This window comes from Pteropus medius, unplaced genomic scaffold (genome assembly GCF_902729225.1).
Source record: "Pteropus medius unplaced genomic scaffold, Ma_sr-lr_union100, whole genome shotgun sequence".
Lineage (NCBI taxonomy): Eukaryota > Metazoa > Chordata > Mammalia > Chiroptera > Pteropodidae > Pteropus > Pteropus medius.
This window is the reverse complement of record NW_024344378.1, coordinates 44203125-44215671: the sequence shown is the minus strand read 5'-3', so window position 1 is coordinate 44215671 and position 12547 is coordinate 44203125. Positions and strand designations below refer to the sequence as shown.

General features: G+C 52.4%; 1 protein-coding gene across 11 annotated transcripts in view; it reads right to left on the bottom strand.

The window, feature by feature from the left end:
- Positions 1-12547, bottom strand: part of COL13A1 (collagen type XIII alpha 1 chain) — a 141655-nt gene that overhangs the window by 45912 nt on the left and 83196 nt on the right. For 7 of the 11 annotated variants that reach the window (XM_039872000.1, XM_039872003.1, XM_039871994.1 and 4 more), the window contains 4 exons: positions 10188-10253; positions 6490-6597; positions 4103-4129; positions 3309-3344 (listed from right to left, as the gene is read on the bottom strand). In XM_039872000.1, the coding sequence (XP_039727934.1) occupies positions 3309-3344; positions 4103-4129; positions 6490-6597; positions 10188-10253 (237 nt within the window). Of the gene's footprint in view, positions 1-3308; positions 3345-4102; positions 4130-6489; positions 6598-10187; positions 10254-11376; positions 11434-12547 lie in introns of all 11 variants that reach the window. The other 4 variants (XM_039871995.1, XM_039871997.1, XM_039871999.1 and 1 more) reach the window with 2 other exon arrangements.

Genomic DNA, 12547 nt, shown 5'->3' with positions numbered 1-12547 from the left:
CACACTGGGCTTTGATCCTAATGGGCTGATGGAGAAGTCTGCCCTGCTGGTCCAGCTGGCCTTCAGGAGGCTGCCAGACCAGGTCCAGCTACTGGGGTGGTGGTAGTGGTGGTAGACAGAACTAATCATTAGCAAACTTCACAGGGCTGAGAAACATCTTTGCTGAGAGTTAAATTCCACCCGGTACTGGAAAAAAGGCCTCCCTGCATATGTGTCAAGTTGTCGGGACACAGTAGTTGAAGCAGATGTGGAGGGTCCCTCAGTTACCCCATGGGTCCCCTTATAGCCTGAACACAAGAGGCAGCCACATGGCCCCCATCCCTGCTTGGTGTTCCCACCCACAGGCACTCGTTCCTCCCCAGGGTGGGGAGCAAACTCATCTCAGCACCTGTAATCAGGTGGCCCTTCATGTCAGTGCCTCACTCCAAGTAGGGAGCAGAGAAGGAAGGAGAAGAGGAGAGAACTAATGGATAAAGGAAAGGCACTTGGGGGAAAACCCTCCACCCCCCAGAAAAACCACATAGGATGGTGGTCTGTACACAGTTGGCCCAGTCTGGGTGAGCCCTTCCTGAGCAGACATTCGCTTCTGCACCAGGGCGAGAAAGGCTGGCCTCTAGGCTTGGATTCTTGAGACCTAGCTTCTAATTCTAGCATGATCGTTCACCAGCTGTGCAACCTTGGGCTAAGTATTAACCTCTCTGAGTGTATCTCTACAGGGGATAATGAGCTGAGCCATGGTAAGGACCGAGAAAGACACCAAATGATGGAACTGTGGCTAAACCAGAGATGTGAAGTGTCACTGTGCCTATCCTTGGGCACCAGTCTCTTCATCTCAGAGTCCTGACAGGAAGCAAACTTCTGCCTGGACATGGTGATCGCTGGAATTAAGATGCCCACTGCCCCAGTGGGGAGGGCACTTGTAGTCTCTTAAGAGTTGCTTGATCTTGAGGAATGACCCCAAGTCCATGGGGGCAGATTCTCTGCTGCTGGCCATCAGTCCCCAGTGCACACCCTCTGGCCTCCGTTGGACGAGAAGGTTGTGGTTGATGACAGGACAAGGGTCCCAGCAGAATGAGGGCCAGAACGGAGATGAGGGTGCTTGGACTACCTAGTGGCTGTAGGAGCACCTACTGAAAAGACTCAAGGACAGGCTGGTAGAAGTAGAGGCAGTAGGAGCCTTCCAGAAACGCTGAGAGGCGGTGACAGGGAGCTAGCAGCCTCACGGCCCCTGCAGAATCCAGGACCATACTGGTTTTCTCTGCAAATTCAGTGGAGCCAGGGTTGACTGATTTGTCCCACAGTCTCAGTCCAGAATTGCCACACTCATGGGACCAGGCCCTCTATCCTCATGACACTGCAGCCCTAATCTGAGCCCTCTCCATCCTCAGGACAACAGACCCCCAGCTCCTTTCTGGATGAACCAGACTTCCAACTGGCGGGAGTGTGCAGACACCCGCCACAGTACAGATGCCAGTTGTGGGCATTGCCACGACTCCAGGGAAACCTCTATTGGCCCTGCAGTTTCTTCGCAGCTTGAAATAGCTGGCTTGGCTTCTAATGGGAAAACCGACCCTGTGCTGCACCAGGAGGCAGTAAATTTTGTGAGTCTGCGTGAGTGGATGGAGACAACCACGGGGGCTATAATTTCCACTTCCTGACACAATACAAACTTCTCAGTTTATGCAGAACTAATTAAAGATCTCTCTGGTCTCGCCGTTTCATCCACCAAGCACCCATAAACAATGTGGTGATGGCAGCAGCCCGATTGCAGAGATTACAGAGTGTGAGGAATGTGCTTCTCTGGAGTGATGCCTCCTTTTCCCAAATCCCCACCCCCCTCCTCGTTCTCCCCTCATTCCTGCCTCTTTTCTTCTGGAAGTTTCTAGAGGCTTCCTAGGCATGGTCTGGAGGGTAAGATGTGCCCCTTGCAGCAGGTGGTACCATGGGAAGGACCCAGGCCTGGACTCGAATTCCTACTCTGTCACCGATGAGCCAAAAGACTGTGGGCATGCCTCAGTTTCCTTATTTGCGAATAGGAGAAGAATAGTACCAGCCTCATAAGGTGGTCTTAGGATCAGAAATAAGGCAGGTCACGTTGAGACAGCCTGGCACATGGTAGGCATTTAGTAAGTCATGACTTTTATTAGGATTATTTTTATGTTATCATAGTTACTGTATAACTATGGGCCTTGGCTCAAACGGTTTCCCTGTCTAAAATGCCATTTCCTTTGAAATTTACTAGTTGGAGGACCACAGTGGTGAATTAAAAATGGCCACAAACACTTTGCTACGCTTCCCACAAGAAGTAGAGGCTGAGTCTCCTTCCACCAACCCCACTGACTCAAATGACTTGGCCACGTGACTTGCTTTGGCCAACAGGACATCGGAAAATGTAATACAAGGGTACTGGGACCTGCCCATTTTGAACACTGACCTGTGCCTGCCATGCTGTAAGGAAACCCATGTAGTCTACCAGGGGCTGAGAGGCTGAGTGGAGAACAGAGGCACCCAGCCCACAGCCAGCATCAACCACCAAACACGTGGATGGACTGTCTTGGCCCTTCTGGCCTTTCCACCTGTGATCATATACGACTACATGAGTGAGCCTAGGGGAGACCAGCAGAACTCCCAGATGGCCAGTCACAGAATCATGAGAAATACATTGTCATTTTAAGTCCGTAAGTTTGGAATGGTTTGTTACAATAGATAATTGATACACTTACCTATTCAACAGGACCGAGTTTATAGGCTGTCTTCTTCCAGAAGACTTCCCAAACTCCTGCTAACTGGGAATTAATCTCTTCACCCCCTGTAGTCACGCAGCGTTTTGCGACGGTAGCAGTTATCACGGTTTGCCTCCCCCAGGGTTATTTGTGCAGAAATCCTGTCTCTCTGGCCTGCGATCTAGCAGAGAGCAGGGCTCGGACCGACTCCCACTTCCCATAGCGTGCTCAACAAGGAGCTCTGCCTGGCTCTCACTTACCAGGCCCTCAGGGGGCAACGAGAACAGTACAGACACGGACCAGACACGGCCACCCAGATTGCTGGAAGAGACTCTTCTGGGTCGGAGGTCTGGCTGAGCCACTGACTTGCCCAAGGCCCCCCCTCCCCTGAGCCTCCTTCTCCCCCAGGTGGAGGCAAGAACTCCTGTCCAGCCAACTTCACAGGCATCATGAGGCTCATGCTGAGTGAGTGTATGTGCAAAAGTGTGTGTGGACGACCAAGTTCAGACCCTGTATGCACTGTGGTGAGGCCAAACTTGGGTTACTACTGGGGGAGTGGGGGCATTCCTTCCCCCTCCTTCTTACCTTCCGGCCATGGTAGCCCTGGATCCCTGGGTCTCCCTGGGGGAACAAAGAGAAGACCGTTAGGAGAGTTTTCCCAATGCCAAACTTCAGCGTGCACGGTTCCCCTCACATTCCCACCCCTCTTCCTCCCTGTGACTAAATCCCTCCTGACCTCCACCACCAGCCATCCCTGGAACAATAGCAGAAGCGGTTCTACTCTTCAGAAAATGACTCTGTCTTGCAGAAGCAGAGGGATGGTGGGAAGGCTCAACTTGCCAGGAGACCTGAGTTTCGGTTTTGGTTCTACCACCCATTCCCTGTCAACCTAGACCAGTCACTTTGCCCCGGAGCCCTCAGCTTCCACATTTGTAAAATGGTTGGGCTTCTAACTGCTTGTCCCCAGAGCCTGAGGGTCCCCAGTTTCAAAGGGAGAGTCCGTTTGACATGATGGGCTTCCAGATAGGGTTTCACAAAAGACTAGGTGACCCCCAAGGTCCCTTCCTGTTCTGACCCCTTAAGTAATGCTCTTTCATTAGGATGTTGTGACAGTGTCTTGGGCATCAATCTTGAGTTTGCAACTAGACTATAAGCTTTTTAGAGGTGGGAACTGCACCTTCCACACCAGCCATAGGACTTGCTCGGCTGAGTACACAAAAGCAGGACCCAATCCCTTCCCAAGAGGCAGGTAGTTTTGGAAGCGAGCCGAGCGTGATCCATCTCTCAGCTGAGATCCCTCTCAGCTCCTTACTCAGCACCCGTCAGCACCGCCTCCCCCTCCTTCTGCAAGGAACTCTTCCACCCACTCAGTGACTCACCTTTGGTCCAGGAGGCCCAGGAAAGCCCTGCAGAAGCAAGAGAAAGGTGAGTGGACATGGATTCTACAGTTGCAGTTAGTCACATTTACAGTGGAGGTCGGGGACAAAGCAGTGCTCGAATAGCTACAACAAGGTTTGGGAAGTGCTGGAGAACAGGTCTTTGGGACGGTATCGGAAACCTGCTGAGGGCGTGTGGGGACAACAGGCTCGTGTCCCTCTCTGGAGCCATGTGGGCGCTGTGGGCATCTCCTCTGTGCTTGCCCACTGGAAAATAGGTCAGTGGCATCATGTTAAATCGACGCTGTGGTTTGGTCTAGATCCCCACCCGCCCACTTCTTAATTGGGACCCCTCCCTGGAAAGCCAGCCTCGCCCATCAGAGCCTTGATTTTGCCTTTGGCCCTGCCAGGCTGCAGAGGAACCCTCTGTTTCCTTCCCCTGGGGTGCTGTGATCATGGCGGCCAGCGGTGGGGAGGTGGTGTGGGCTCACGGCCTGCGGGAGCCCAAGGGAGAGGCAAGGGGGAGGCTGGCTCCACTGCGGTTGTGGGAGCGGGTGTGGATGGCAAACACGGGCTGTAGAAAACCATGAGGCCTGAGCCTGGTCTGTTTCAATTGGTTTAAAAACACACTTTCTGGTTTTTTTCTTCATAAAAACCTAACAAATATAACACCCTGGCTTGGGTTCAGTGAGTGGGAGCCCAGTGTGTTTTGGGGAGGTTGGTCAGTGGAGAAGTGAATTCTGAGTACTTTTTTGATTCTTCTCAGCTTTGTTTGGTTCAGTTCCCCAAATCTCACTTCCTTTCAGGTTTTCTGATTTCCCATCTAGAAACGCATGGAAGTGAGACTAATCTCCTTCCCTGGGGTCCTGGGGAGAAATCATGGAAATATTTAAAATCCGTGTGGGCGTCAAGCTGGGCAGAAGAGCCAAAATTCCCAGCAAGCTAGGTTTTCACACTGCTGTGCCACCTTCCGGCTGATCTGGGTGCTGGTTGCCTGGAGCTGTCGCCCAGCCTAGAGAGGCGCCATACTGAACCTCGGCACTGGTGGCTGGGGCAGCAGAGGGGCCCAGCCATGAAGCTGAGTGACCTGGTAGGTGGCTGTACTCACTTGGCAGGAACATCATAACCTAGCAATTCCACCTCTGGGAATCTGTCCCAGCGACACTGTCAGAGATGTGCAGACATTTATGTTCAAGGATCTGTATCACAGAAGGGACTCATTAACTACCTTATCAATAGGCCCAGCAGCCCTCAGATGCGTGTCATGGGAGACTCTGACCACAGCAAAGGGCATGGTTTACGATGGTAAGTGAAGAAGTAACAGGATACATTATTCAGAATGTTATCAACCTGGAAATGTTTAGGTAAAGATATGTTTAAGGAGAAAAATAGAAGGACTCTTTACAATGTTAATGATGGTGAACTCTAGATATAAGAAAATACGGAATTAAAACCTTTTTCTTTGTCTATATTCCAATTTTTTCACAATAAATGTCTGATGCTTTTGTCATAAGAAATAAAACAAGATTGGTTCTTTGTTTGCTTGTTTGTAGCCATGTAAGAAAAACATCTTTAAACAGACTTCGTCCTTAATCCTGTCCTTCCAGTAACATATAACATGTCTTAGCTCTGGGTAGAGAACCCATTTTCTCCAAAGAAGTCCAAGTACCTGCTGAGTTATTCTCCTGCGCTGGTGCACTGAACTGGGCCGAGAAAGAGTTGGGTCTTGAGCAGGGCTTGGAAATGTATGACTTGGTGAACACTGGGCTTGAATTGTCACCGGTGTGTGGTATTGCCTGGAAGAGGGTGCCTGTTGATCTCCCTGGGCCCTCCCAGCAGTGGTCTCTGCCAGTACTTAGGCTTCATGCAGGGTCCCTGCCCTGTGGCTGACCAGGCAGCCAGCTCAGCTGCAAGGTGGCTCAGAACTGCGAAACCTGGATACACCAGAGAAGGCGAGTTTGTTAGGGGTGCCAGATGGTTGGACATCCCCTTGTTACCTCCTTCAGAACTCACTGCTCTCCAGTCAGGTTTTTCTAAGCCCCAGGGCCAGGGGACGACAATCATAGGTGGCCCTGGGAACTTTCTTCTCTGCTGAGGCTGGGAAAGGGACAGCCGGTCAGTAATCTCCTCCCTGGAAGGCAGAGTCTGGAGTTGAGGATATGGCCTCAGGAGGTATGTTTTCAGAACCAGAGTGCAACAGGTGAGTGTGACATGGATGGATGGGCAGCTCCTTGCATGGGCCACCCATGTCTAATGGCCTTGCCAAGGTGCTTCTGCCATTTGGTGGGGATTTAGGTCCCCATTGGTTTTGGAAAGTTTGGATGCTTCCGGAGAATTCTTGGGACAAATTTTGGGAGAGGACATAGTGGAGTGAGGAAGGGGATACTTACGGGTGGCCCCATGGGCCCTGGAAGTCCTGGGGGCCCCAGAGGTCCACTCGGTCCAGGGGGACCTGGTGGCCCCGGTGGGCCCTGGATGCCGGCCTGGCCCTGTTCACCCTGAGGTTTGCGGAAACGAGTGTTAGAGAGAGACTGCGGGGCTGTCGAGCAGTCCCGCCCCAGTGCCATGCACCCAGTGAAGGCCCTGCGTGGGCGCTAGTGGGAGGCAGTGATGGCGTGACGGTGATGATATTTTGGTGGTGACTACATGCAGGGACTGGTGACAGCAAGGAGACGGCCAAGGCATTAGGAGGGACATTAAGACAAGACTCACTGCAAGAGCAGTTGGTCCCTAGGGTAAGTTCCCTGCTGCAGGTGGCAGAGGAAGAGGTGGGAGTGAGGTGACCCCTGGCCCCAAAGGTCTGCTCCCAGCCTGGTCAGAGGGCCAGAGTCCAGCCTGAGTGGTCTGAGACCTGGGCCTGCCTCTGCCCACTCTGGGTGGCAAGTCACATCCTCTCTCTGCGCCCAGCCCTCTCAGCCGCTGAATGAGAGCGGCGGCTCCTCCTTTCCTATCGTAGCTTTTTGCCGTCTTTGATTATCTGGCTCAGAGGATCAAATGAGATCCTTAGGTCAGAGGTCACAGAATGTTGCTTGGCTCACTAAACAATTGGGTAAGAGATTTTAAGTAAAAAATTTGGATGGCTTCTGATAAAAAACTGGAGACCCTGGCAGTTAGGACCGCATTCCTGAGGGCAATCATCAAGTGGATTGGAGAATGGCGCCCCCTTCAGGTGGGGCCCGAGTTCTCCAGTTGCCTCAGTCCCCACTCTTCCTATCCTTCCTTTGTGCAGCTTGCTCCAGTCACTTATGTGATCTGTGCCTGGCCTCAGTGGACAGTTGAGCTTGAACTCTTAGCTTGGTAGAGTTTTGAAACTGTAAATGCTTTATGCCTGTATGAGGTCGCTATTATCCTTTTGCTCTATCCCCACTCCTTAGCCAGCTGCTCTGAGCCCAGTCTTCATCACCCACAGTGCCCAGGAGGAACTGAGGGCCTAGGAGGCAGGAGTAGCATCGTGTTCCCTCAGGAGGAGGAGAGAGTCTGGTTCGTGTGTCCCATATCTTGGGGCTAGGGGCCAGAGTCTTCCTAGATCTAGACACTGATGCCATTATGTTACTTTCTAAGTGACCTCTCCAGGGACGATCTGGGATCAGCTTTTGTGATAAGAATCCTATCCCCGCAGATAATCTAACACAGAACAGCCTGGCGGGTGTGAGAGCTCCAGGCTGGGATGCAGGAGGACGCAGGCAGCAGGAGTTCCAGGCCAGCCCACCCTGCTCAGGGTGATCTCAGCAAGCCTCTGTGACACTTCTGCTTCCTGTACATAAAGGGGAGCTGATGATGCTTGCTGCAAACTCTATAGAGGGAAATGATGCTTATATATAGGAGTGTACAACCTCAGAATGAGAACTGTAAGATTTTAGCAGCACCTGCTTGAACCATCTTTTGGCTGGGACATCTAGGGCAGATGGCACCCAGCAGTGTTACTCTGGGGCCGAGGCTTCATCCTGCCACACCCTATGAGAAGATGCTTGAGGGCTCAGAGTGTCTACTGGAGGAGGAGGCGGGTACAGAAATGGGTCATAAGTCCCATTTTACAGAAGAGAAAATTGAGGCTCAGGGAAGTTGAGTTTCCTGATCAAAGTCACATGGAGAATTCAGTGAGGGGCCAGGACCCCTACTCGAAACTCCAGACTATTCCTATTCATTCCAAATAAGCCCCCAGCAGAATTGCTCATTGTCCAACTTTCTGCACTTTGGAAATAACCTCAAACACCATCTGCTAAGCACATCATGTCTCTTATAAGTTTCCTCTTTTAACTAATGTTAGACCCAGCATTTAAGCATCTTACAGAGCCTGTAAAATCAATACTGGTTTATTGATAGGAAATGGACAAGGCTTTTTACGTCTCCTGATGGCTAACAGCATAAAAATCTTATTCTCCAGGCAGGGGCTGCAGCAGGCAGAATGGGGGCTCCTGTTCTTCTCTCTCTACTTTGGAAACTAGGCCAGGGCAGCACAGAACGTTCTGGCTCCCCCACCCCTTGCTCTTGTAAAGGGAGGCCTCTCTCAATTTCTTCATCTGTAAGGTGGGATGATGATGATGGCAGAGCCCACGCAAGGCCTCCACTGCTGGTGGCTGGTGTGGGATTACACGAGATGATCCACATAGAATTCTTACATCAGGGCCTGGAACCCAGCAAGGGCTCAACAAATAGCAGCTAATGCAGCTAAGCCAGGTGTTGGTTGCTAGGGGTTGAGGCAAATGGCTGCTTTGAGAGGACTCAGCTCTCCTGGGATGGGGTCTGGTATACGTAGGGGTGAGTGACAGTGGGTGGGCCTGGCACTTGTCTGAGGTACCAGTGGGCCCCCTGAATAGCCATGCTTGGGGTAAGTGCTAGGAGCACATGGAGGCTCTCGAGGATTTGGCCGGTGTAATAGGATATGCAGGCTTGGGTAGCATGTGCATCACGTATCCCTCTGTATTTTTAGCTGTTAATTGGAGTGATTTTTTTTCAGCCTTGTTCGATCAAGTGCCTGACATGCAGGTCCCTGGGCTCTTGACTCCTGAGTCAGGCCAGATGGTGGCTCCAGGTCCTGCTGTCATTCAGAAACAGCACCCAGAACCCTGCTGTTTCCAACATCCCAGTGGCCTTAGAGCCACCCCCTATGCAGTGTAAAGAAGGCTAGGGGCATAGGTGGCAGCCATGGGCTGCCTGGCCAGGAACGAAGCTGCAGTGCCTTTGTCCAATCCCTGGGTCTGTGGTCTCTTGTTCTTTTTCCTTTGTGATCTGGTCCTCTCCCTTCTCTTTGGGTTAGTAAGGCAAGAAGGAGGAAGCAGTTGCTCACGATTATTATACCCGTTGGTTGTGGGCTACATTCCCTCTGCAAATCCCCTCATTCCTCAAACTTAGGTTACCAATGATCAGATGCTAATCAATCTGCATTTCTAAATATAAGAGTGTAGGGCCAACTGAGAGCCCTGGGTATAGGGTCTGAAGACCTGCCTGCCAGTTCCCATTCTACTTCTTGCTGTTTGGGTGACCTTGGGCACATGTTCACTTCTCTCTGAGACTCAACTTAATTGTAACACTTAAACGGTGCTATTCCAAGTGCTTTCCATACACAACCTTATGCAGTAGGAACTGTTATTATTCTTACATAAAAATGAGAAAGCTGAGGTGCAAAGAAGTTAAGTAACTCGCCCCAAATCACATAGCTAGTAAGAGGTGGAGAACCTGGGTGCTCTGCAATTTACTGTGTGACCGTGGGCAACTTACTCAACATTTCTGAAACTCGATTTCCTCATCTGTGGAATAAAGATGACCATGCCTAATTCATAAAACTGTTAGGAGAATTAAATGAAATCAGGCCTATAAAATGTGTAAGACAGTGGCTGGCACCCAGCGATGGCTGTTGTTGGTGGCTTTTATGAGTAGTAATGGGGTGGTGGCAGTTGTGAATCTCCTGGGTCTGGGTGTCGTGTTATTTGCACACCTGTGGCATGCATGGGTTCATTTTTGTCTAATTGAACCAAAGTAGAGTGAGGTTCTGACTTTGTCTCCAGCCCCCACTGGCATGCCAGGGCCCAGAGACTTGCCGAGCCCCTGGGGAAGCCACCCGTGATCTGGGCAAAAGGAAGGGATCTACCTGGAAGGTTCGCCTTTTTATGACTGGGGGTGGAGCCAGTCGCACTGAATTGAGGAGAGGCAGCAGCTGAGGAGAAAGATGAGTTGGAGGGCCAGAGGGCAAAGGCCAAAGATCGCAGGTGTTCAGAAGGATGCCGAAAGTCGCCAGGAAGGCAGGGCGGTCAAGAGGGAGTAGAAGAGAGGAAGAGAGAAGAGAGATTAGCCAGTGTGAGGCACAGGGAGGGGAAGCATGGATGGGGTACTCTTGCAGCTTGTGGGGCACAGTGTTCAGCTTGCCCTTGGTTGGTACACCGTCCCCGGCAGGAGGAATGGCCCTTCAGGTGTTGGCTGGCAGCAGCCCCTGACTGGGAGAGTGGCCTCCTCTCTATGGCCATGCTGGGCTGAAGAGGCTGCCTGACACGCAGCCCAACATTGCGTTGCTGGCCCTGCCTGTCCGTGGTCGTGGACGGAGGCTGCTTGGCTGAGGGCAGCAGACTCAGAGGCTCTGGCTAGGTAGAGAGCCACAGGACCAGCTAAATTGATACTTTAAGCCAAGCTGGTGTGTGGCAACCTCTGGGTTCTTTTTTTGGTTGAAAGAGAAAGGCTGGTGTCAGCGAATCTGGGGAGATGGTTAAGGGCAGTGCCAAGCTGGGCTCCCGGGGGCCAAGCCGGCCGAGGGTGTGGCCACTGTGGGCACAAGATAAGTGCTTCTGAGGTCTCACCCTGGGGCTGGAGGGCTTGGAAAATAGAGGCTGGGCAAAGATGTCTCTGACATGTTCAACCACTTGTTTGGCGGAAGCAACTTGCAATCACATTATCAAATGTGATTTTCATGTCTGGGAATTCTCGCTGCTTCCAGTCTCTCTTCCCAATGAAGCTGAGCACCCCATGGCTTTAGGAAGCGGTTAGAACCCATGTGAAAACAAAAATGGCATATAACCAACCCCTTATTTTTGAAAGCATTTTAACTCACACGAAGCCCTTGGGTTGAGTGTTAAGAACCAGGGGCCGCCTGGGCTGAGACTCTGCCCAGCTGGGGACTCGCAGGCCCAGTCATGGCCTTTCCAGGTCACTGCTGCCTTCATGGGCAGCAGCTGCACCAAGAGCCCCACCCCCTTCCACTAGGGGTCTAAGAACGTGCAATGTTGGGTTCTGCGTCCAGGGAGCCTCTCAGAAGAGCAGGATCAGGAGACCTTCCAGAACCTACAAACCTTTAGGGTAATTATCTGGTTGGAGCGCAGAGCTGCTAGAGTGCTGCTTAGGTGCTCCTGGTGCGGGAGGGGGATGGAGGTGGCGGAGACAGGGCGACAGGGGGAGAATGAGTGCCAGAGCCCACAGACACCAGCCCCTCTGCTCCCAGTCCCAAGGACTCCGTCCCGCCCACTCCCTCCCCTCCTTCCTCTCCCTCACTGGGGGTGCTTTCTGCTGGAAGAGGCAGGGACCAGCCCGGATCTCTTGGTGTCTTGTGGACCTGGGGGCCTGCCACCCCGCCATGCCTGTAGACCCCTCAGAAAGCCAACAGTCTACTCGCCCTAGAAGCCCCTTGCTTTCCCACCCGCTTTTAAATAAACGGAGGGTGCCAGTTGCCTTGCCCTGCCCACCAGCTGGGTCCCCAACTCTGCCCTCACCCCTGCCTGACTTGTACCCCACACTGCCGTGGTCATACCACCATTTTTTGCTGCACCCTGTGGACAAGGTGCTTCTGGAGGCTTCTATCCCTGCCTTCTCCCTCTTCTTGTGTTGGGCTGAGGGGCAGGGAGCCCTCTCTTCCCCCCACCCTCATGCGTTTGCTCAGGACTGATGATACCCTGCCAAACGTCTGCAGTTGTGTTGTCTTTTGTGCTGGGGGATGCTGTCTTTCTTTTGGGCAGCATAACAATCCCGTGAGCCCATAGTTTCAAATAAACACAGCTGACCTTCTATTATTGTATCGGGATCAGGCTGGCCGGAACACCAGGGCCCCGGTGTCCACTGACAGGCTGGCTCTATCTACACTACTTCCAGCCTGTGCCCCCTGCCCAGGCCCAGTCCAGCCTTGGCCTCAACCTCACCACAACTACTCATGTTCAAGGCTCCCTGAGTCCTCTCCCTGGTCCAGGAACCCAGGGCACAGCGTCTGATTGGCTAGACCCTGCTAGCAAGGCCCTCTTCGTGGCTTTTCAGGGCCCAGTGGAGTCTGAGCCTGGCTTGTGCTTGTCTCTATTCCCCTTGCCACATCATGTGTGTGTTTCTGAGCACAATGAGGCCCATGACAGGGGAATGGACACCTGAAGATGCCTGTCCTTTCTACCCCTACTGCCCAGGTCAGAGTAGCAAGGCTGATCCACAAAACAAGGGGCATTTTGCTGATCCCGGCTTGCTGGGCCTCTCACTGGAGGAAGC